Source organism: Bufo bufo, chromosome 5 (genome assembly GCF_905171765.1).
Source record: "Bufo bufo chromosome 5, aBufBuf1.1, whole genome shotgun sequence".
Lineage (NCBI taxonomy): Eukaryota > Metazoa > Chordata > Amphibia > Anura > Bufonidae > Bufo > Bufo bufo.
The window spans coordinates 108481617-108506948 of record NC_053393.1 but is presented as its reverse complement, the minus strand read 5'-3'; the positions used below and the strand labels follow the sequence as shown (position 1 = coordinate 108506948).

Sequence of the window (25332 nt, the reverse complement as noted above, 5' to 3'; positions counted from 1 at the left end):
TCTGCTTTTATATTTTGTGTACTTTATCAACTCTCCCAGGATTGTGCTGCACTTTGTGCATTTGTCTGTCATCTCTCTGTATGCTTTTAATTACATATTCAATAAAACAATATTTTTATAGCTTATTAGGCCTCTTTCACACTTGCGTTGTCCGGATCCGGCGTGTACTCCACTTGCCGGAATTACACGCCGGATCCGGAAAAACGCAAGTGTACTGAAAGCATTTGAAGACGGAACCGTCTTCCAAATGCGTTCAGTGTTACTATGGCACCCAGGACGCTATTAAAGTCCTGGTTGCCATAGTAGGAGCGGTGAGCGGGGGAGCGGTATACTTACAGTCCGTGCGGCTCCCGGGGCGCTCCAGAGTGACGTCAGAGCGCCCCATGCGCATGGATGACGTGATCCATGTGATCACATGATCCATGCGCTTGGGGCGCCCTGACGTCACTCTGGAGCGCCCGGGGAGCCGCACGGACGGTAAGTATACTGCTCCCCCGCTCCCCGCTACACTTTACCATGGCTGCCAGGACTTTAGCGTCTTGGCAGCCATGGTAACCACTCTGAAAAAGCTAAATGTCGGCTCCGGCAATGCGCCGAAACGACGTTTAGCTTAAGGCCGGATCCGGATCAATGCCTTTCAATGGGCATTAATTCCGGATCCGGCCTTGCGGCAAGTGTTCCGGATTTTTGGCCGGAGCAAAAAGCGCAGCATGCTGCGGTATTTTCTCCGGCCAAAAAACGTTCCGTTCCGGAACTGAAGACATCCTGATGCATCCTGAACGGATTTCTCTCCATTCAGAATGCATTAGGATAATCCTGATCAGGATTCTTCCGGCATAGAGCCCCGACGACGGAACTCTATGCCGGAAGACAAGAACGCAAGTGTGAAAGAGCCCTTAGTTCTCAGTGTTCTTTTGTAGGTTCTCCCTCAGAAGTCTCATAACGTGTACCGCTGAGGCCAGTGATTGGCTGCAGCAGTCACATGCGATACACATCATTTCTGCAACCAAAGCATAACACGATGGCTGTGGCAGCGGAAAGGATGGAGTAATGGTGCTGGAACGGAGGAGGTTTGGAACGGTAAGTAAAACAGTTTTTTATTACTCTAATAGGCCTTTTAAAACTATAACTAACTAACTCAGACAGCCCCTTCTATTTCTTCCCTTGATTTGGAAAATTTTTACCTTTTACCATAACTTGGTTGGCTCAGATAGGTGTATTCCATGTGACATAGCTGTTTTTTCTATACCTCCAGTTAGCAGTCGCTATAATCATAAACTCCTGGGAATATAGTCACATATTCTCTTACAGATGTAACATTTTATACACAGAAATAATGGGGGGGGGGGGGGGGGAATTATCATGAGGGTAATATTTTAGGTCTGTTTTGCTTGAGACTGCCTTGGGGTACTTTGCACCAAATTTATTAATCCTCATATATGTTGTTTTTTTTTTCATTTAGTCTAGAAATACTACTCCAGTTTTTTTTGTGCAAACCGCATCTTTTTTTTTGCAAATTTTTTAAAAAAGTCACATTGATAAATCTGGGGTGCAACACATTAAGATAGCTAACTGTATCCACCTTCCAAGTGATGAACTATCAAATTTTTCCACAACCAAGCCCAAAATGTTGCAAAAGCCCTATTTTTGTACTTTTTGAAGCCAGAATTCTGGAGTGCAGGGCATGATAAATTCCCCCCATTAAATTCTCACCTGTTAGCACCACTACCGTCTCCATAGCACCGATGGTTCCTGACATTCATTGCAGGGTGCTGGCATGCCACACACACAGTGTAGCCATCTCTGATATACAGCATCCAGCGAGCATGTGGTTCATCCTGAGTCAAGCAGGCTGGAGAAAAGGATTCAATCTGGAACTCAACGCAGTACCTGATGTAAAGATTAGCAAGCATTATCTTCACCAGACAGCAGCTTATATTTATATAAAGTCAGGTAGCCCTGGACCTTATGTGGCTGACGCTAGAACTGGACCTTTTTGTAGGGATGCCTTCACACTGTGGATTTTGTTGCAGAATTTTCAGCAGCTGGAAATCAGTTCTATTCACCTGAATGGGGCTTGCAAAAATCTGAAAATCAGAAAATTCTGCAACAAAATCCACAGTGTGTGAAGGCACTCTAAGGCTGGGTTCAGACCTGAGCGTTCGGGATGGAGCGCCCTGTATGCGCGATTGTATGCGCGTTTACAGACGCGGCTCCGGAACAAGCGAACGCCCATTGTCGCGCGTTCCCGCTGAAGTCTATGTACGGGAACGCGCGACAAGACGCCCCAAAGAAGCTCCTCTACTTCTTGGGGCGTCGGGCGTTTTACAGCGCGATCGTACGCGCTGTAAAACGCTCAGGTGAGAACCCTTCCCATAGGGAAACATTGGTTCTTGCCTGTTGAGCTTTTTTTTAAAGCGCGTAGGAACGCGCTGTAAAACGCTCAGGTCTGAACCCAGCCTTAGGCCTCTTTCACACGGGTGAGAATTCAGTGCGGGTGCAATGCGTAAGGTGAACGCATTGCACCCACACTGAATCCGTACCCATTCACTTTAAAGGGGCTGTGCAGATGAGCGGCGATTTTCACGCATCACTTGTGCGTTGCGTGAAAATCGCAGCATGCTCTATATTGTGCATTTTTCACGCAACGCAGGCCCCATAGAAGTGAATGGGGCTGTGTGAAAATCGCAAGCATCCGCAAGCAAGTGCGGATGCGGTGCGATTTTCATGCATGGTTGCTAGGAGATGATCGGGATTGGGACCCGATCATTATTATTTTCACTTATAACATGGATATAAGGGAAAATAATAGCATTCTTAATACAGTAAATTAGGGATGGAGGGGTTAAAAAAAAAATAATAATAATTAAACTCACCTCATCCACTTGTTTGCGCATCCCGGCTTGTCTTTTCTTCTTCTCTGAGGACCTGGGAGGAAAAGGACCTTTGGTGACGTCACTGCGCTCATCACATGGTCCATCACCACGTTGATGGACCATGTGATGAGCGCAGTGACGTCACCAAAGGTCCTTTTCCTCCCAGGACCTCAAAGAAGAAGAAAGAAGACGAGCCGGGATGCGCAAACAAGTGGATGAGGTGAGTTTAATTTTTAATTTTTTTTTCTAACCCCTCCATCCCTAATTTACTTAGCATTCTGTATTAAGAATGCTATTATTTTCCCTTATAACCATGTTATAAGGGAAAATAATAAAATCTACACAACACCGATCCCAAGCCCCAACTTCTGTGAAGAAGTCAAGGTTCGGGTCTGGGTACCAAACATGCCAATTTTTCTCACGCACGTGCAAAACGCATTAAAACGCTTTGCACTCGCGTGGAAAAATCGTGCATTTTCCTGCAACGCACCCGCAGCACCCATGTAAACCCAGCCTAATACTACAGAAAATCACTGTGTACTGCAGCAATGTACAGTACCAGCAAAATGGATGAAATTTTAATAAATCTCTTCCACACACTGCATAAAAATCTGCAGCATAAATTGGCCTGGGATATGGATTTGAAATCTGCAGCCTGTCAATTCATGCTGTGTATTGTCATCACAGATGTCACCCTGTGCAATAGAGAGGGTAAATCATAGCCATTTCTACACTTGGGCATTGGTAGTGATGAGTGAATCGAAGTCCAGAAAGTTTTCAAATTTCAGGCTAAATTTGATTTGCAGTGAAGCCGAATTTCCTCGTGCTTCGTGGTAGCGAATCGATTTAACCAAAAATAGTGTAAAAAAACAAACAAAAAAATAATACTTACCTGATCCATTTGCTCACAAGGGGCCGGCCGCTGCCATCTTGCTTGAAGATCTCAGCCGAAATTCCCTGCCGGTGTGATCACCTCGGGCCGCATGAGATTTCGCACTAGACCTTCAAGCAAGATCGCAGCGGCCGGCTCGTTGTGAGCAAATGGATCAGTTTTTTTTATTTTTTATTGTGCACTCTGTAATTAATATCAGATGCCGCGATCATGTATGAATGCGTCATCTGTGGGGTACAATGACAAGGAGAGGCGCAATCGCCGCTCCTTGTCACTGCGCACACTACTTACAAAAAAATGCGTCACAAAGCAGATTTTTAGGGCAAAGCAGCCAAATTGAACTTTTAAATACTTTGCTCATCGTCATTACTCTTAATTGGTCTCAATGTTTTTCTTGCCATTTTTCCAGGCATTTTTTCCTGTATAGATGGGAAGATGTCTGAAAAAAAATGCCACGAACATGCTGCAATAAAAATAAAAAAAAACACGCCATTGACCCACAAAAATGCATCTCACAATTGAAAAACCTATACTACAAAAAAAACAACTCTGTCTTGTTTAATAGTTGCACAAAAACACCAGCCATCAAAAACTCCTCGGGATAGATTATTAATACCTGATTGTTGGGGCCCAGCTCCTGTTACCCCTGCTAATCAGCTGTTTGAAGAGGCTACGGTTCTCAGGTCAGCTAAATCACTGAAGATTCACTGCAGATCTGTGAGTGCCGGTCCATTTACTTTCTGCCAATAACCCTTCCTGCATTCCGTATTTTGCGGAAACGGAACAGCTGGCCCCTAATAGAACAGTACTATCCTTGTCCGTGATGCGGACAACAATAGGACATGTTCTATTTTTTTGCGGAACGGACATACAGACATGCGGAAATTGAATGTACACAAAGTAACTTTCGTTTTTTTTTTGCAGACCCTTTGAAATGAATGGTTCCGCATGCCGTCTGCAAAAAAACGGAATGGATACAGAAAGTAAATACGTTAGTGTGCATGAGCCCTTAGATATTGATGGCATAATCTCAGCATAAGGTCATCAATATCAAATCAAAGGGGGTCTGACATCCTCCACCCCACTGATCAATAGTTTTGGACATCCGTTTTTGAGCCAAAAGCACAAGGTGCCATCCGCCGTGTAGTGGCCATGGCAGGGTACTGCAGCTCAGCTTCCCTATAAAGTGGATGGAGCCTTGGTTTCCGGCGATGGCGGCTGCCCTAAACAGCTGATTGATGGGGGTATTGATAACCTATCCTTGGAACAGGCCATCAATATTAAACCCTTTAGCTAGAAGAAAGGAAATACAACATACAATACACAGTATATCCATTGAGGTTTAATACTGTACCCAGAATCCTCTGTATTGGATGCCCAGTCTATCGCCACAGCGCGCCTCTTTCTTTCTTTGTTATATTCAGAAGTAGTAATGAAGGCAGGAACTATGGAAGAAAACAGTTACTTTTACCTTCAGACCTTCGTTAACCACTTTTAGGAGCATTTATCTGTCTGTTAAGGCTGCTTTGGACATAGATAGCCGGGTTAATGGAAAAGCAAGGTCTTATCTGTGCCTTCAGATGCTCATTTGGACTCCAGCTTCCTGATTTTTCCGAAAATAGACAATACTGAGGGAACTCCTTCCTGTCGGCCGAGTATAATGTATACAGTATATAAAGATTACTTAGGGTTCATTCACATTACCATTCTGATCTATCAGAACTGAAAAATTAAAAAAAAGAGGATCATTTAGGCTACTTTCACTTTGGTGGCACAGCTCTGCAGCAGGATGTTACCAATGTTACCGAAATGCCTGCCGGCCCTATTGATCTGCCGGCCAGGAGATCTGTCCAGAGAAAAAACGCTGCACAAAACTGTTTTTATCTGGCATTCTATGCCGGAACAGCCGGCCAGAGAGCTGTGCCGCCAATGTGAAAGTAGCCTTTTTTGAGCATCCGTTGTGCTGATTTTGCATCTATTTGTGTCAGTTCCATCAGAGAGCCATTGATGGATCAGAAGATCAGAAAACAAAACAGTGATGTGAAGGAACCTTTATATTGGAATGAGTTATGCAATTGTGTATAATAAAGAATAACGGATCGAGTACTGGGTCGTATTAGAATAATAGAAGCTGTTTGATGCTTCCATGACCTAATTAAAAATCTCTTTATGTTTTACCATATAGATGTCCACATTCAATGCCCTGGTTTGTGAAATATTCCAGACATCCGGCCTTCTCCTGTAGGTGTGGGCACGACTCTCCCCTATTTTCAGGCTCCTGTAACACTTGACGACTGCGCACTCTATATGTTGGGCTGCACTGGATTGCACAGCCACTCCAATGGCTCCATTCACCAACAACACAGTCACGAGCTAGAGGAACAAGCATATTTGTGAAATTAGGGTAATCTTTTCATTACCTGATTTGTATTTTCTCTATTTGCTGTTATTATGGTTTCAGCATTGTGACTGCTACAGGTTACTGCCTTGAAACAAACCATACACTTCTATGCTAGCACATTTTTGTTTTACTCCACCCCTGATTTCTCCTTCCCCTGCATAAGACACCTATCCATTAGGCTGCATGCCGTTTTTTGCGGTCCGCAAACTGCAGATCCACAAAAAACGGAAGCCGTCCGTGTGCCTTCCGCACTTTGCTGAACGGAACAGGCGGCCTATTGTAGACATGCCTATTCTGGTCCGCAAAACGGACAAGAATAGGACATGCTATATTTTTTTTGCGGGGCCTCAGAACGGGGCAACGGATGCAGACAGCACACGGAGTGCTGTCCGCATCTTTTGCGGCCCCATTGAAGTGAATGGGTCCGCATCCGAGCCGCAAAAAACTGGCTCGGATGCGGACCCGAACTACGGTCGTGTGCATGAGGCCTTAGCCAGAGCACAGTTAAAAAAGTTCTAGCGGACTCTGTGTAATCATGAATTACATGGACACACATGGGAGTGAGCGGATCAGGTGATCAGCTTATGGGTGAGATCAGTGTCGGACTGGGGTATCTAGGGCCCACCTGTAAAATGTATTTTTGGGGCCCATTGTACAGATGCATTCAAATATAATAAATAATCTAGAAAGTTTTTTTATATGAACATAGACTGGTTGAGGTGCTGTACATTTCTTATATATGTATGTAGTGCAATAAGTCTACTGTGTTATGCGCCACTTGTGCAGGGGGTGGGAGACTAGGGGACCACCTTGCTAAGGGGCCCACCAGTGGATTCCCCTGTTGGCCAGTCCAAGCCTGGGTGAGATCAAATGGTGTGGCTTACCAGTTTTGCTGGAAGTGGCCAACACGTGTGGCTGCACCATTTGGTCTCACCCATAAGCCTAGGGCCTCATGCATGCAGCCGAAGCCGTTTTTGTGGTCTGAAAATTGCGGATCTGCAAAACATAGATACCGGCCATGTGCATTCTGCATTTTGCAGATTGGTACGTACTGTCCTCTTTAGGACCGCCTATTCTCCTCCGCAAAACAGACAGGAATAAGAAATATTCTATTTTTTTTTGCGGGGCCGCAGAATGGACATATGGATGCGGACAGCACACATTGTGCTGCCGCATCTTTTGCGGGGCCATTGAAATGAATGGGTCTGCATCTGACCCACAAAAAAGGCATATTGGATGTAGACCAAAATCAAGATCGTGCGCATGAGCCCTAAAGGTGTCTTCACACGTTGCAGAATATTCCACAATAAAATCCATAACATAAAGTCATCCTGTATGTTATCCTTTGGGGATGAAAAGTGTCAATACCTGCTTTCTGTCCTGCTGAGGAATATTAATTCCATAGCGGAACAGAAGGCAAATGTTTTGTTGCAGATTTCATGTACAGTAAGTAGCTGTCTTCATGATGTAATCTGTACAGAAATCAACAGCATAATTCACAAACAAAATTCCCTTTCTATTTTGTAGAGGAAAAATCTGCAGTGTAATCTACAAAAAAAAAACACAACTTTGTAAAATCTGCAATCCACATTCTAATGACTCTAAAGTGCACTGTTGAACCACTTGTTGCACCATAATTTTCCTCTCTCCAGACCTTCCCTCTCCTGTATGATTGACAGGGCCAGGCTTCTGAATGGTGCCTGGCCATGATTTCGGCCAAATACTTTGTGGATTTTCCTCTGCAGAAAATTCGCAATGGACCAACTACATGTGGCATACCCTAATAGAGGCATCTAAAAGTGAATTCTTTTTTGAAGGGTTGTCCCACAAAAAATATTCTACAGTTTTCAATCCAGCACCTGGATCTGAATACCTTTGTAATTGCATGTAAATAATAATTTAGCATAGCCACCGAGTTATTCAATAAAATGTATCTGTATAGCGCCACTTGCTGTTTGTTTTTTTCTCATTTCTTTGTCCTGCTCACTGAGATGGTCGCACATGCTCAGTTTCATCCTTCTACTGCTTCCTGAGCTGTGATAGGGAGAGCTGAGACACGCCCCGTTAGCTGCAGCAAAAAAAGACACTCCCCTTGAGCTGCCAGCTTGATATAAATCTAGCAGAGCAATGAATGGGGAGATCTCTAGATCCATGTGAGGTACAGGGCTGGTTCTAGCTTTGTTAGAAAGAGGTTGTCATGTACTATATATTTTAATTTACATTTACATTAGTCATGGGATAACCCGTTATCCGGGAATTAAGAAAATAAAAATACTTAAATATTACTTTATTATAAATATATTCCCCAATACCTTTCATTAGTTATAAATGCTCATTTTGTCTAGGGAGCAATCATTAGGAGAAATAAAATGGCCGCTGTCCTATTAGTACACACAAACCCTGTCCTAATCACACAGCAGGACAAGTCACTTCACAACACTGAGGTAAAGAGCTGCATTATCCTCCTCTCATACGTATCAGGGATTATGATCCTGAATACAGATGATAAGATCTTCAGCTGAATCTCTGTAGGAATGGAGTTCATGAGAAGACATGAATTAGAGGGTGGGGATGTGGTAATGAGCAGCAGCACTTGTATGTAGTCTCCATTAACACAGTCTGTCCTGTCCTTCCTCTTTGTACTTCATGTCTCCTTATGAACTCCATTCCTACAAAGATTCAGCTGAAGATCTTATCAGTTCTCATCAGGATCATAATCCCTGACATGTAGGAGGAGGATGAGGCAGCTCTTTACTACAGTGTTGTGAAGTAACTTGTGTGATGTGGGATTAGGAAAGGTTTTGTGTGTACTAATAGGACGACAGTCATTTTATTTCCCCTGATGATTGCACCCTAGACAAAACGAGACATTATAACTAATGAAATATATTTATAATAAAGTAATATTTAAGTATTTTCATTTTCTTAATTCCCAGAGAACCCCTTTAATCACCTAACTGTTTTGCCCGAGTTCAGCTCCAGCAGTGGGAAAAGTAGCTAACTTTAGATGGTGATATCTCCTGAATGGTAGCAGCTAGAAACATGCAACTGGTCTTGTTTGAAAGCATTCCAAGCTTTCAGACAATACCAGAACGAGCAATATGTTTAGTACAGGGAAAGATATCACTGATATAAATCGGGATGCTGTGAATGCAGCTGAAAGTGAAAGTAAAATCAGGTTTTGCCCGTGAATATTCCCGACCCGATTCCTAATAGTGATTTCTCCTCTGTTGCTTGGACTTTAGCTGTCATTTTGGTCTTGTATGAAACAAGACCAGTTGCATGTTTCTAGCTGCTACCATTCAGGAGATAGCAGCATTTAAAGCAGCCCTCCCACCTCCAGAGTTAGCTACTTTTCAAACTGCTGGAGCTGGACTCGGGCAAAACAGTTAGGTGGTTAAGTTTATTATAGTCTATGGGTGGCTATATTAATTAGCCTCTTAAATAGGGCTATACGCCATTTTCTGTCTACCTTGCTGTGCCTGATCATTTGTAGGATGCACTTTGACAGCATGTGGTTGTGTTGCTGGCATCTACTCATCCACCACTGCCTTATTTTGACTGCTTTGCAAACTGTGGATTTAGAATAGAGCAAATTGTTCGCATCTCATCAGGCTGAAAGTCTTCTAACAGCTTCCAAAGAACTTTATCTCATCCTTTGCCAAGGTTTTTCTGTTTGTCATTTTCTTGCACTGTCAAAACCGAACAGCAGCCTGTGTTATTTGTGGTGATATTCGTAACCATTGTTAGCAATATAGAAGTCTGTCTACACTTATACACTATATACACTTATATACCCTATATACATTTATATACACTATATACACTTATATACAACTATATACACCTATGTACACTTATATACACTATATAACAGGGTTTAGCAACCAACTGCTGTGAAACTACAACTCCCAGCATGCACACCTGCTTGCTTGTGATTGTAACTCCCATAGAAGTGAAGGGAGGTTTCTAGGAGTTGTAGTTTCTGAACAGCTGGAGTGCCAGATGTTGCTGATCCCTGCTTTATACACATATACACCTATGTACACTTATATACACTATATACACATTGTAAGGGATCGCCTTTCTTTCAGGGGGTCGCAACCACATACTTCTTCAGGTGTATATAGTGTATATAAGTGTACATAGGTGTATAAGTTGTGGCGTAAAAAGGCAGCATTTCTCCAGAAAGTGGCCGGATTCCCCTGGGTCCCCATTATCGTCAACGAGGTCCGGCGGTGAAACACGGTATCCGGCTTGGCCAGATTCAGTGAACTCCGGCAGGCTGTTCTCCATTTAATAAAAGTGTGAACCTACTCTTACTGAGGAAAACTGCTTTGACGAGTGAATGTGGAAGCAGGGGGAAGTTCAGATTTCCTGCAGTTCCCCCTATAGGACAAATTTGAGGGTTTATCTACTTTTGTATTAGTAAATGACCCCCAATGTGCATAGTGTTTCACTGGATAGACTCAATATATGGTGAGGATTATATTCAACAGCCTTATGAAAGACTGAAATCCAATTATATGTGTTTGGTTGTAATTACAGCGCTAAAAGCACCGCAGTCACTAATTAAGTATAAGAAGGAAGTTAATTTCTCACAAGGAAGGTTTAGTTATTGTCTGGTTTTACGTTCCCAAAGCTTAATCACTGTATAGATGAAAAGTTATTTAAATTTCTGATATACTCTAGGGGAATTTTAGGATTCCCTTTGCCCTAAAAAAAAGTAAAAGAAAAATTGGTGTAAATCATTTTTGTGAAAAATGTGTTCTTTTTTATTTGCACCGCACAACAGGCACAGTCAGGGGCGTAGCTAATGGCCCATGGGCCCTGGTGCAAGAGTTCAGCTTGGGGGCCCCCCTTCCCTCAGTGCTTTGTGGCCAGGGGCAGGAAGCACAAGGCCTTTGTGCTGCCCGAGGCAAAAATTTAAACGGCACCCCCTTGAGCCAGAGGTGTAACTTGACCAGCATGCACTTTCTATAATACTGGTGTCTTCTTATGCACCCTCACCCTTCTTTTGGCCCCCTCAGGCTCCTGGGCCCGGTAGCGACTGCTACCTCTGCACCCCCCTATAGCTACGCCCCTGGGCACAGTGCCTGGTAGGGATGGTCCTGCTGGTTTTTAAGACCGGCGTTATAGGCGCCAGTCTTAATAACCCCTATATTTGGCGCCGGCCTCTACATAACTTTGGCGCATTCAGCCCCAGTCTAAGGCTATATGCACACGACCGTTGTGTGTTTTGCTGTCCGCAAATTGTGGATCCGCAAAACACGGATGGCGTTCGTGTGCGTTCCGCAATTTGCGAAACGGCATGGACAGCCTTTAATATACAGTGGAATGGCGAAAGTTTGGGCAACCTTGTTAATCGTCATGATTTTCCTGTATAAATCGTTGGTTGTTACGATAAAAAATGTCAGTTAAATATATCATATAGGAGACACACACAGTGAAATTTAAGAAGTGAAATGAAGTTTATTGGATTTACAGAAAGTGTGCTATAATTGTTTAAACAAAATTAGGCAGGTGCATAAATTTGGGCACCACAAAAAAGAAATGAAATCAATATTTAGTAGATCCTCCTTTTGCAGAAATTACAGCCTCTAAACACTTCCTGTAGGTTCCAATGAGAGTCTGGATTCTAGTTGAAGGTATTTTGGACCATTCCTCTTTACAAAACATCTTTAGCTCATTCAGGTTTGATGGCTTCCGAGCATGGACAGCTCTCTTTAAAGGGTTTCTATCACTTCATATGACATAATTGGCTGGCAGACACTAGCGATCTGCTAGTGTCTGCTCTGGCCAACCATCCTACTATAATCACTTGTGGGGCAGCGCTTTTGCTAAAAAACTAACTTTTATAAATATGCTAATGAGCCTCTAGGTGCTATGTGGGCGTCATTAGCACCTAGAGGCTCCGTCTACCTTCATACACAGCGGCCGCCCAGCACGTCCCTCCAGCCCGCCCATGTCCTCCTCCGTGTGACGCAGCGGCCGAATTCTCGCGCATGCGCCGTGCGCGGCTGTATTCGGCGCATTAGAGATGTCTGAGCTCGGAGCGGTCAGACATTCAATGCGCATGCGCGGAACAGCCGCGCATGCGCATTGAATGTCTGACCGCTCCGAGCTCAGACATCTCTAATGCGCCGAATACAGCCGCGCACGGCGCATGCGCGAGAATTCAGCCGCTGCGTCACACGGAGGAGGACATGGGCGGGCTGGAGGGACGTGCTGGGCGGCCGCTGTGTATGAAGGTAGACGGAGCCTCTAGGTGCTAATGACGCCCACATAGCACCTAGAGGCTCATTAGTATATTTATAAAAGTTAGTTTTTTAGCAAAAGCGCTGCCCCACAAGTGATTATAGTAGGATGGTTGGCCAGAGCAGACACTAGCAGGTCGCTAGTGTCTGCCAGCTAATTATGTCATATGAAGTGATAGAAACCCTTTAAGTCACACCACAGATTTTCTATTATATTCAGGTCTGGGGACTGAGATGGCCATTCCAGAACGTTGTACTTGTTCCTCTGCATAAATGCCTTAGTGGATTTTGAGCAGTGTTTAGGGTCGTTGTCTTGTTGAAAGATCCAGCCCCTTCGCAGCTTCAGCTTTGTCACTGATTCCTGGACATTGGTCTCCAGAATCTGCTGATACTGAGTGGAATCCATGCGTCCCTCAACTTTGACAAGATTCCCAGTCCCTGCACTGGCCACACAGCCCCACAGCATGATGGAACCACCACCATATTTTACTGTAGGTAGCAGGTGTTTTTCTTGGAATGCTGTGTTCTTTTTCCTCCATGCATAACGCCCTTTGTTATGGCCAAATAACTCAATTTTAGTTTCATCAGTCCACAGCACCTTATTCCAAAATGAAGCTGGCTTGTCCAAATGTGCTTTAGCCCACCTCAAGCGGCGCTTTTTGTGCTGTGGGCGGAGAAAAGGCTTCCTGTGCATCACTCTCGCATACAGCATCTCCTTGTGTAAAGTGCGCTGAATGGTTGAACGATGCACAGTGACTCCATCTGCAGCAAGATGATGTTGTAGGTCTTTGGTGATGGTCTGTGGGTTGACTGACTGTTCTCTCCATTCGTCGCTTCTGTCTATCCGAGATTTTTCTTGGTCTGCCACTTCGAGCCTTAACTTGAACTGAGCCTGTGGTCTTCCACTTCCTCAATATGTTCCTAACTGTGGAAACAGACAGCTGAAATCTCTGAGACAGCTTTCTGTATCCTTCCTCTAAACCATGATGGGGAACAATCTTTGTCTTCAGGTCATTTGAGAGTTGTTTTGAGACCCCCATGTTGCTACTCTTCAGAGAAAATTAAAAGAGGAGGGAAACTTACAATTGACCCCCTTAAATACTCTTTCTCATAATTGGATTCACCTGTGTATGTAGGTCAGGGGTCACTGAGCTTACCAAGCCAATTTGAGTTCCAATAATTAGTTCTAAAGGTTTTGGAATCAATAAAATGACAACAGTGCCCAAATTTATGCACCTGCCTAATTTTGTTTAAACAATTATAGCACACTTTCTGTAAATCCAATAAACTTCATTTCACTTCTCAAATATCACTGTGTGTGTCTCCTATATGAGATATTTATCTGACATTTTATATCGTAACAACCAACGATTTATACAGAAAAATCGTGACGATTAACAAGATTACCCAAACTTTCGCATCCCACTGTAACTGCCTATTCTTGTCCGCAAAGCGCGGCCAAGAATAGTACATGTTATATTTTTTGGGCGGTCCACGGAACGGAGCCACGGATGCAGACAGCACACGAAGTGCTGTCCGCATCTTTTGCGGCCCCATTGAAGTGAATGGCCCTGCATCTAAGCCGCAAAAACTGCGGCTCGGATGCGGACCAAAACAACGGCCGTGTGCATGTAGCCTAAGTGTAAGCCAGGATAATAAATAACCCCCCTTTGACTTTTTTTTATCCATGCCGATATTGACCTGCTGTGTGATTGTCAATTGTTTGTGCTATTTTTTATGCTGATTTCATCCTTTGCAACACAAGGGTGAGAACTTTGAAAATGTTCATCAAATTTGAAAAAAAAACTGCAAGTAAGGCTACATGCACATGACCGTATGTGTTTTGCGGTCCGCAAATTGCGGATCCGCAAAAAAAAAGGTAATGTTCCGTATGGCATCCTTTTTTTTGCGGATCCCTTTTTTTTTGCAGATCCATTCTAATAATGCCTATCCTTGTCCGCAAACTAGACAAAAATAGGACTTGCACTATTTACTTTGCGGGGCAATGGAACGGACATACTGATGCGGACAGCACACGGCATGCTGTCCGCGTTTTTTGCGGACCCATTGAAATGAATGGGTCCGCATACTATCCGCAAAAAAAAAAACGGAACGGACACGGAAACAAACAACTTTCATGTGCATGTAGCCTAAGGCCTCATGCACACGGCCGTTGTTTTGGTCCGCTTTCGAGATGCAGTTTTTGCGGCTCGGATGCGGACCCATTCACTTCAATGAGGCCGCAAAAGATGCGGACAGCACTCTGTGTGCTGTCCGCATCCGTTGCTCTGTTCCGTGGCCCCAAAAAAATATATAACTTGTCCCATTCTTGTCCGTTTTGCGGACAAGAATAGGCAGTTATATCAATGGCTGTCCGTGCCGTTCCGGAACGCACACGGACGCCATCCGTGTTTTGCGGATCTGCAATTTGCGGACCGCAAAACACACAACGGTCGTGTGCATGGGTTCACACTAGCGTTAGGGATTCCGTTATGGCTTTTCGTTATAACATGGTTATAACGGAAAATAACGGAAAGCCCAGACAGAATGCAAAACGGAAGCCTTTAAAAGGCATCCCGTTTGCTTTCCGTCCTAATAGAAGTCTATGGGAAAGCATAACGGATCCGTCTGGGTCCCGGTATGCAAGACGGAAACCAAAGTCCTGTCGACAGGATTTTGTTTTCCGTCTTGCATAACGGGACCCAGATGGATCCGTTTTGATTCCCATTGACTGCTATTAGGACGGAGAGCAAACGGGATGCCTTTTAAGGGCTTCCGTTTTGCATTCCGTCATAATACAAGTCTATGGGCAGAAGAAGGGATCCGTCCTTCCGTCTTATGGATTCCGTTATTTTCCGTTATAACCATGTTGCAGCAACCGCTGCATCTCTTACCAGCCCGCACCCCCTCTTCAGCAGTCAGGGCTCATCAATGTCAGCAGAAGGAAGCTGTCATTCCTTCCCATCGACTTCAATGTCGTCTATTTTTCCTGATGCTCCTCCTTCTCCTTGTCACTTGTTTCAACAGTAATCGATCGCCGAGGTGATTGCAAAAAGACAACAGTATGTGTGACCTCATCCAGTGGCGTAGAAGCTCAATGTGCACCTGGCCAAGTTGCTGGTACTACAGTCCCTCCCTTTCCATGTAGTTGACTCTGCACATTCCAAAGAACTGATGGCTTGTGCCCACCCAAGGTGGAGAATCCCAAGCCAACATTACTTTTCCCAAAAAGCTGTACCAGCCCTGCACTCGTACGTTGAGCAGAAGGTGGGCCAGTCCTTGGTCCTCTCAGTGTTTGGTAGCGTTCACGCCAGCGCTGACATATGGAATTGTAACTATGGTCAAAGACAATATATGCCATTCACAACCGACTGGGTAAATGTGGTTCCGGCCCAGACACAAAAGCAACTTGGCCAGGTGATGGCAATACAGCCTCCACATTGTAATCGTGGGATTTCTGCTCCAATGTCCTCTTCTGTCTCCTCATCTTCGACCTTGTCCTCACCCTCCCCTCTAGGCACAGTTCGCAGTGGTCCTCCATCATATCACCTATGCAAAGCTAGGCGTTGTCACGCGGTTCTGCACCTTGTCAGCCTGGGCGAACAGAGCCACACCAGGAAAGAACTGCACAACGTCATAAAGAAATTGAATACTGGCTGTTTCCTCACCAACCGGAGAGATAGGAACCATGGCTACTGTTAACGGGAAGAACATTTTGTCTGTGCTGCATCAGGGAGGACTGACACATGCGCCCTGCATGGCGCACATCTTCAGTCTTTTTGTCACTCGGTTCCTCAAGTCTTTCACTGGACTGCAAGAGCTTTTAAAAATCTCCAGGACACTGTGTATGCACTTCAGCCACTCTTACCATGCAAAACACGCCCTCCTTGAGCTGCAAAGGCAAAATTCTCTTCCACAACATCGCCTGATATGCGACATTTCCACCCATTGGAACTCCTTGTTCCATATGTTAGACCACCTGTATGAGTAACGGAAGGTGATCAACGATTTCTTAATGCAGCAGACGGACAGGTTTACTGCCCAGTGTAATTTCCATCTTAACCAGTGGCAGCTCATGCATGACACGTGCCGTTTGCTCAGGCCATTTGAGGAGGCCATTTTATTTGTCAGTCAGCAGAACTATGGGATGAATGATGTCACTCCACTCCTTCACATCTTGGAGGAGATGCTGAGCAATATGATTGGCAAGGGGACAGAAGACTTGGCACCTACTGTACATCCAGTGTTCCCTCTAAGCCTTGGAAGCTGCTGAGCGGGATCGGCTCAGAGCTGAGCACAGCGCCATCAAACCTAAGATAATTGTCACATTAAAGACCGTACACTATAATCCCTGCACCATGCTGTACAGAATACATTATAATCCCTACACCATGCTGTACAGAATACATTATAATCCCTGCACCATACTGTGTAATATACATTATAATCCCTGCATCATGCTGTACAATATACAGTATAATCCCTGCACCATGTCGTATAATATACATTATAATCCCTGCATCGTTGTGCAGTATACATTATAATCCCTGCACCATGCTGTATAATATACATTATAATCCATGCACCGCGAATACCGCACCTTGCAGCCCCGGCTGACGTCAACTACGTCGAGCTCACGTGGTACAGTTTCATCACTGGTTACCAAGACGTGACGTTATGCCCTCCTGGGAGTACATAAGGTCAGCTTGGCACAGTTTATACAGACACCTCCTGTCCACATAGGCACAGGGAGGCACAGGGAGTGAGAGAGGAAGTCCCACGCTGCAACGTACACGTGGCACAACATTGGCTCACAACCATGACAAGCTGAGAGAGCCTTTTCCCTGCCCCAGCGAAACAGAGCCCTGCCAGCCGGTAGACTGCCACCAGTTCCTTGTTAGATATAAGCCTGGTCCGCTAACGGGATTATATCCGGTCAGAAGCCAACCCGGGTAGCTTATAATTTATGCCGAAACACAGACGTTGGTATTCGTGGTTTGCGATACAAGAACAGCGCAAGATTAAATTATATATTTAATTGCCTTAAGGGCGTCCTAAACATCACACTATATGCACATAGATATATACAATGGTCGGAGGTGTAAATACAGATGATAGGGTACAAACAGAGTTAAACAGATTAAAAGTCAGTTACCGGGTAGGCGAGTAATCCTTTGGGTTATTATGATGAATTCTTGGTTGCTATAATCCTTAGCTGTAGTCACACGGGGGGCAGTGAGGACAGCGAGTTTCCTAGGTCTCTCCAAACATGTTACACGACGTGACCACTCTTCAGAGAAAAACTCTGGCCTCTGGCCTGCATGGGCCATTTCCCCTGTAGTCAGTCATTCCCCTTCCTCCCCCAGGGAGGAGCCCACTCGCCCTTGCTCCGGTGAGGCAGCTAAGAATCCAAAAACCCATTATGGATCATAGCTCCTCACCAGAAGATCATAGGGAGATGGTTCGGGCAGCAATGGATACAGCTTGGTTTTAGCTATAAGTGGAGACCAAACATGGCTTTGTTATTGGATTATATATAATCCCTTATGAACTCCCGATTCCATGATGTCTGATGGATTCTTTTGTTCTGTTGACCAACTCAGCCACCTTCAACCGGCATTCATCCTGCCAGAGAAGTTGAGTTGCCAGTGTGGATGAGTGGGGCGTGAAAGATAAACACGTGGCCCCACTTTGAAGCAGGGCCACCTGGGGGCCTACTTCCTCTGCTAGCTGACAGCAAATGGCTCCACATTCCTCACACACACCTAGGTGGTTTACCTGCCCAAGGGGCAGGAGAGGTGCATGAGGAGCTGGAGGAGGATGACGAAGACAATGCAGATGACTCTGACAGACTATGGCAGTATGCAGTGGAGATGGATGCAGGGAGGACCTCCGAGTCCCTTAGCTAAATGGCCAGATGCATGCTGTCATGTTTACGTAGTGACAGCTGCATTGTCAGGATTCACAGAGGGACGACTACTGGCTATCCACATTAAAAATGGGTGCATTTTTTAGACCTTCTGAGAGGGATGCAAAAATGGACTACTATAGAGACAGGCGATTGGTTGCTGCCTACGAGCACCATCTGCGGTCCTCAGGAAGGTCTGTCCGGGGGGGTCCTCTGTGTTCACACTCCACTGCCATGACTGGGGGGGATGCAGGAGCAGCACCAGCTCCATAAGCATCAGCTTCAGTCTGGAGTTCATGATGACCAGTTTGATCAGCTGTCTTCTGAAGAAACCACACAGCAGCAGCAGCATTGGAACATCCAACAGAACCTTAACCAACAGGTGGTGGCGACATATTTGGACTGCACCCGGTCATCCATGATCCAAGATCCCCTGGACTACTGGGCATGCAAACTTGAAGTGTGGCCACAACTGGCCGAGTTTGCCATTGGCATGCTTTCCTGCCCGGTCAGTACTATGGCATCAGAGCAGGTGTTCAGTGCAGCGGAGGCATAGTTAGCCCTAAGAGAACTCGCCTTACCTCCCAAAGTGTTGAGAAACTAACCTTCATAAAGATGAATCAGGCGTGGATAAACCAGGATTTCCAGACACCAGCCTGATGCAACAGAATAGATCATTCTGCCACTAATGATCATACTGTAGTGTGCTGGCACACTGGAATATTGTGTAAAACGGGCTGTTATTCTGGCCATGTGCTGCTGTCACCTCACAATTCTATCAGGGGGCCACTATTGACACTGTTACTGCCACTGCTGCCACCCTCCCCACCACTCTGTCATGGGCCCACTATTGTTACTGTTACTGCCTCTATTGGGGCTGCTGCTCCACTCCCCACTCTGTCATGAGGCCATTATTGTCACTATCAGTGCCACTGCCACCCTCCCCACTCTGTCATGGAACCACGAATGTCACTGCTACTGCCACTGCTGCCGCTACCACCCTCCCCACTCTGTCATGGGCCCACTCTTGTCACTGTTACTGACACTGCTGCTGTTCTCACCCTCCCCACTCTGTCATGGGGCCACTACTTTATACTACGTTTTATGAAACGTAGAGAAGCTTGGCCAGCACACTGGGATTGGTCCCCCAAGTTGGTTAAAAATACTGAGTTATGCAGTTGTAACTTCCAAGCCTTCACACTGAGATTGGGAAGAATATGCCTTAGGTTGGGTTCACACCAGCATTTCTCTGGTTTTCAGCCTTCCGTCTGAGGGATCTGCCTGGTTTTTTAATAGAAATTAATGTTTCCGTTTTATTTACCCTACAATTCACTGGAGGATGAATGTCATTGTATTGACATCTGTTTGCTCCAATTCCATATGAAATCTATTTTTGATGCCTGATTTGAAAACACTGCTTTTAGGCAGATTGGCCTGGGTATACCTGATTTATAGCAATTCATTAAGAATGAATTCGTAACAAATCAAATTTCTTGTCAAACTTCAGCAAAGCTGCCAAATCAAATCAAGTTTTCTAAACTTCGCTCATCTCTGGTCATGAGCAGCAAGATGTGAAAAAAAAAATGAATCAAAGAATAGGATCAATTAGTCATTTCCTAAAGTACCAGAGCCAAGATTTATCCACCCAGTAGAGGATATCAGAAGGAATTTCTGAATTGTTCCTTGCCTTCCTGAATTGCTTTTGATATGATGACAGCCTAAAGCATACACAACTGACAACTGCAAGATGTAGAGAGAATTTAAGCTGGTTATGTAGAGCTAAGCTTGGTGATGAACTACAAATCTCAGCATGTGTGGCTAGGCTTTTATATCTTCCTAAGGTCAGTGCCTTAGTCAACAATGAAGATTTATGGAGAACTGGTCTGATTTACCTTATGATTCATCAAAGAATTCTTAAAGATTTGCTCATCTATATAAGAGATTAGATCTGAAGCTGGTGGATGATTTCCTGAAGAATCATTAAAAAAAAAAATCCCTTTTCTTTATTTGGCACTGTTAGCACCATTTATATGTTTGGTGTATACAGTAGAAAAATCTGCTGAGCTATATGCCTAAAATATGACCCCAGTGCATGCAGTCACGTGTGTCACCCTTTAAGTTGTTTTGTAAAAACCATATAGCGTACAGGATGAACTCCGCGTTTCAGGAAGAAATAAAAACACCCGCCAGGCCCATTATACCCTATGGACACTGTTATACATTCAGATAATTTTCTGCCATGACCTAAACACAGGGAAAACAAGGTCTGAACATAGCCATAGTGCTATTTCCTTACCTGGACATGCCTGGGTGTAGTCATGACAGCAGTCCATGGCTGATGTGCACACTTGATCACAGAAGCAGGTCCCATATACCCTGTCCATTCTCCAGCCCTTGCTGACACAAGTCAAATCTCTGCCTTTGCAGCACTTTCCAGCCTCCACACACCCACCTTTGGCCATGCCACTGAGTGCCAGCAATCCCATCAAACAAACCCAAAAGCAGCATCTTCTCCAGTTCTGATCCATCACTGTGCGGCAATGAATTATGACGATAAAAGACGGTCAGTTCTGATTCAGATGATGGACTGCGGTGACATAGTGGTGGTACTTCTCCTGGTGTTCTGAGAAGATGCTGTCATATACAGATGTCATATACACACTGCGGGCTGTCACTGGTTAAGTAACTTCTTCTGAGATTAAGTTTCCAGATCATCCAAATATGAGTAGTCTAAAAGTACAAGGTGTAGAGGAGGAGAGGGGACCAGGACCTCCACAGCTGATCTAGCAGGTGAAGAAGTGACCCTAGATAGTGACAGGCAGCAGTACGCAGTTCAGTCCAGAGCTTGTCCCTCCCAGGCTTCTCACTGGGTGGAATGTGAGCTTCTCCTCCCTCCCTGTGCAGAGTGGAGGATGTTGTGTGTATAACTATGCCATGAGTAGTGCTAAGTATGGACACGCAGAACATAGGTACTTGTGCTACAAGGACATACTTGACCTATGTGCCATAATCGATAAGTAGAGAACTTTCATATCCTCTCGTGTCCTGACGTGTGCAGGTTGAAGACAGCTGCTTTATTACTGTGTTACATGCCAAACAATACTGTAGTCTTCATTAAGGATGGGCAACCTTTGACCCACAGCTTTGACAAAGTGTTCATCAACCCTTTTCTACGCCAAAACAAATCTTATTTTAAAGAGACACTATCAAATTTTAGGCATTTGGCAAATTAATTTCTACTACGCACCGTAAAGTCTATTGTTTTACTCCCATCTTAGTGTTTTTATATTTAATAATGATATGTTTGTGTCTTATGTCCTGACTACCAGCTGCACTGCAGAAGGTCATGTTGTGGTTAGTGATGTCACTGCGATCTTGTGATGTCAGTGTGTTTGTGAGGACTGTGATGGACCCACAAAACAGCAGTGGGAGAAAGAGAGAAACTGAAAAGGTGTAAGGCAAAGTTTCTTATTTTTGAATTTTATAGAGAGTCTGTCACAAGGAAATTCACTGATAAACTAAGCACAATAACTTGCAGGACAAGCTCAGCTGAATGTAATGAAACCTTTCACTTAGAGATCTACTGCTTCATTCTGGAGAAAAAGTACTTTTCATCCAAATGAAAATGAGCAGTGAAGTGCACTGAGGGTGTGTCCAAAGTCACTCTGTGCACCTTTGCTTCTCCTGCTTCCTCTACCAGCCCTTCCCTCTACTTACTGATGGAGAAGGACAGGTTCCTGCATAGTCATCTAGACCGGCCCTGTCAATCAAGAAGAAAAGGGAGGGTCTGGCAGAGGTAGCATTAGGAGCAAGGGTGCCCAAAGTGGCTTGGGCCCGCCCTCGGTGCACTTAACTGTCCATTTGCATATGGATTCAAGTAAAAGGTATCATTACATTCAGCTGAGCTAACCAGTGAATTTCCTGGAGAGATACTCCTCTTTAGTGAAATATATTTTACCCAAAATGGCCAACCATACAGCTTCTCAGAAAAAAAAACCAAACGCCAAACAGGAGACACAAATGGCACGGCACTTTCCTTACTTCACAATGGTTGGACCCTCGCCAATAATGGTGGCATGTTATAATGATACTGAGACAACCCTTTTAAGGTCTTCATAGACTTTACAGAAAAATTGGCCAAATTGTAAAACTTCCACCTTATGTCTGAATTACAGGGCGCTTATTTTATAAGGAATTATGTTGGATACTAATTACTTATTTGCCATAGTGAGTTTTTTTTATGCTGCAATCAACCCCAATAGAAGTACCGTCCACAGTCAAGTTGCCTCTCGGATACCCAGAGTGCGAAAGGTACAATAGGTTCAGCATGCAACCAGCAGGTCTATTGAAGCCCACCTGGCCACTATAAAGCTGACATATTAGCAGTAGGAACGGAGGTCTTGGCATGGTACAAATATATTGAAATAAACCCTTCTTCAGCATGATTCATACAATGTTGAAGCTCTACTATACCATGGAGATCGGCAGTGTCATCCACAACCCACAGCACTCAGCTAAATCCGGCAGTCGCTCCATTCATTTCGGGGGGATATTGTGGGGTGCAGGGACCCTGTTATCATGATGGGTGGGGGTCCCAGCAGCAGGAGCCCCATCAATCTATTAGTCATAACTTCAAATTACCAGAAAACACCTATGGGAGGCTCCAGCTTTCACTGTAGTTTCTCTTTAATACTTGTGGATAAACAGATGCCTTCTGAAGATTTGATCTTAAGAATGATTGATCATCTTCGATCACCATGAAAGTTAATTATGCTTGTGCACTGAATATTTGCATTCCTTCCAGATGTGGCTTTATAGTTGTATAAGTCTTTAACCTCCATAGTAGTATGATCAACATTATTCCTGTTGACTCTCAGACTTTCCTTCTCCCTTCTGCTCCATTGTATCATGAAACAAAGGTGCCTTAGATAAATGGTTGTACAAGTCTTGGAGAGAGGCTGTAAGTACTTGGCGAACTCAAGTTTAAGGGAAGTTCTATTTAAGGTAATTGGCAGAAGTCTTAGCATTTCATTTCTATTTTTATGGTCAACTACATTCTTTAGCACAACAGAAGAGCTTTCTTCTGCAGTACTGAGGAATAGCAGCCATATCGCCAGGTAATGCACTTCATTAGAAAGAGAAATGAAAAGACACAATCTTTACTGTATTCAGACGAGCGTCCTTTAGTTTTCCTATTTGTACAGTGCACTGTTTCATCGTGTGGAAGGGCAGCTATCCTTGGCTTTACAGATAACCCACATTCCTGTTATGGAACACAAGTACTGTGACTCTATAATGAACTGGAACACAACGCTAAAAGTAAAAAGTCCTAGTACCTCCTCTATTTTATGAAAAGAAAAAGGTTAATTTGTGGAGAGAATAAAAGGTCACTGACAAAGGAGGACATAATGGATTTAAGGGCACCTGTAAGGAGATTTGTACCTATGAAACTGGCTGACCTGCTACATGTGCGCTGAAGACATCTGTGTCGGTCCCGTGTTCTCTAGGAGCAACGTGGGCATTCCATTACACCTAGAGGCTCTGCTCTCTCTGCAACTGCCAAGCCCTCTGCACTTTGATTGACAGGGCCAGGCAAGCGTGATCACATTTACACCACCTGGCCCTGTCAATCAAAGTGGAGAGGGCTCGGCAGTTGCAGAGAGAGCAGAGCCTCTAGGTGTAATGGCAACGCCCCCGATTTTCTCAGTAATGCGGACACATATGAACATGGAACCAACACAGATGCCTTCAGCTGCCAAGTGCACATGTAATCGGTCAGCCAGTTTCATAGGTACAAATCTTCTGACAAATGCTATTTAATATGGAATCTGATGACAGGTGATGCTCATTGGCCTATGTAATGTGGGTGTACACAGACAGAGGTAAGTTATGGCTGAAAATCAATTCATTTAGCACCGGTTTTCATGATTTAAATTGAGTAGCAAGGAAGATGCAAACCTTGCATTACAATTTTGGTTGCCCTTTATAAGATAGTAGATTTCAGTTTAGGCACTTGGAGGCCTGCTCCTTGGCCTCCACCTACACCAAATTCCCCCGACGCTCCCCCTTTTTTAGGACCTGGAGTAGATTTCAGTCTAGGCACATGGACTGTCGTAGGATGTGCCTATAGGTCAGATAGGTCATCAGTATCTGATCAGTTGGGGTCCAACACCCGGGACTCCTGCCAATCAGCTGTTTGAGAAAGCAGCAGCATTTGCATTAGCGCTGCGCCATTCTCCATGCTCACCAAGGGCAGTGCCGTAAATTGTATAGCAGCTGTGCTTGGTATCACAGCCCAGCCCCATTCACTTCAATGGGGATAAGCTGCAACTAGGCCATGTGACCAATGAGCGTGACGTCACATAGCCTAGGCAAAGCTGCAAGAAAGCCATTGCCTTCTCAAACAGCTGATTGGTGGGAGTCCCAGGTGTCGAACCTCCACTGATCAGATACTGATGACCTATCTGAAAGATAGGTCATCAGTTCAAAAATCTCTGAAATCTCCTTTAAATATTCCACATCTCTGCCCAAGCCTCCAACTTGTTCAGATAGACTTTCACTTTAGACAGTTTAGTATCATTTGTATCAATTGCTAATTTACAGTGCGATCCCGTGTAATTGTCATATTTGTCATTCCCATACACTGTGACATTCTTAGCATTACTATTTGAAATAAAGTAAAACTATTTGACACAAGTGAAATGATAAAGCAATGATGGCTTTTTATAACAGTAGATCGCCTTGTCTACCGACGTATTCAGAGTCTCTGTTCCACTTAAATCATGATGATGACGTCTTCCTCCCTGCTGTATTCACATATAGACTTGTTATCCTGGATTCACATTATAAATTTATATTAGCAGCAGCATTGCTTCAGCATTGGACCAGATCAATCAATACCCTCCTTCCTATTTCCTTTCCTAATATATTAGTGCAAACCCCAGTGGACCTTATTAAAGACTTGCAGGCATCAAGGACACATTGAGATACTTTACATA

The 25332-nt window shown here is 44.4% G+C and overlaps 1 protein-coding gene across 1 annotated transcript in view; it reads right to left on the bottom strand.

Moving 5' to 3' along the window:
• The window catches only part of SBSPON (somatomedin B and thrombospondin type 1 domain containing), a 29349-nt gene extending 8137 nt beyond the window's left edge, over positions 1-21212 (bottom strand). Inside the window, exons 1-4 of the mRNA XM_040433309.1 lie at positions 20631-21212; positions 5947-6141; positions 5123-5213; positions 1714-1890 (exon numbers count right to left, since the gene is read on the bottom strand). Coding sequence (XP_040289243.1) covers positions 1714-1890; positions 5123-5213; positions 5947-6141; positions 20631-20862 — 695 coding nt within the window. The 5' untranslated portion in view covers positions 20863-21212. The remainder of the gene's footprint in view (positions 1-1713; positions 1891-5122; positions 5214-5946; positions 6142-20630) is intronic.
• Positions 21213-25332: the final 4120 nt, after the last annotated feature.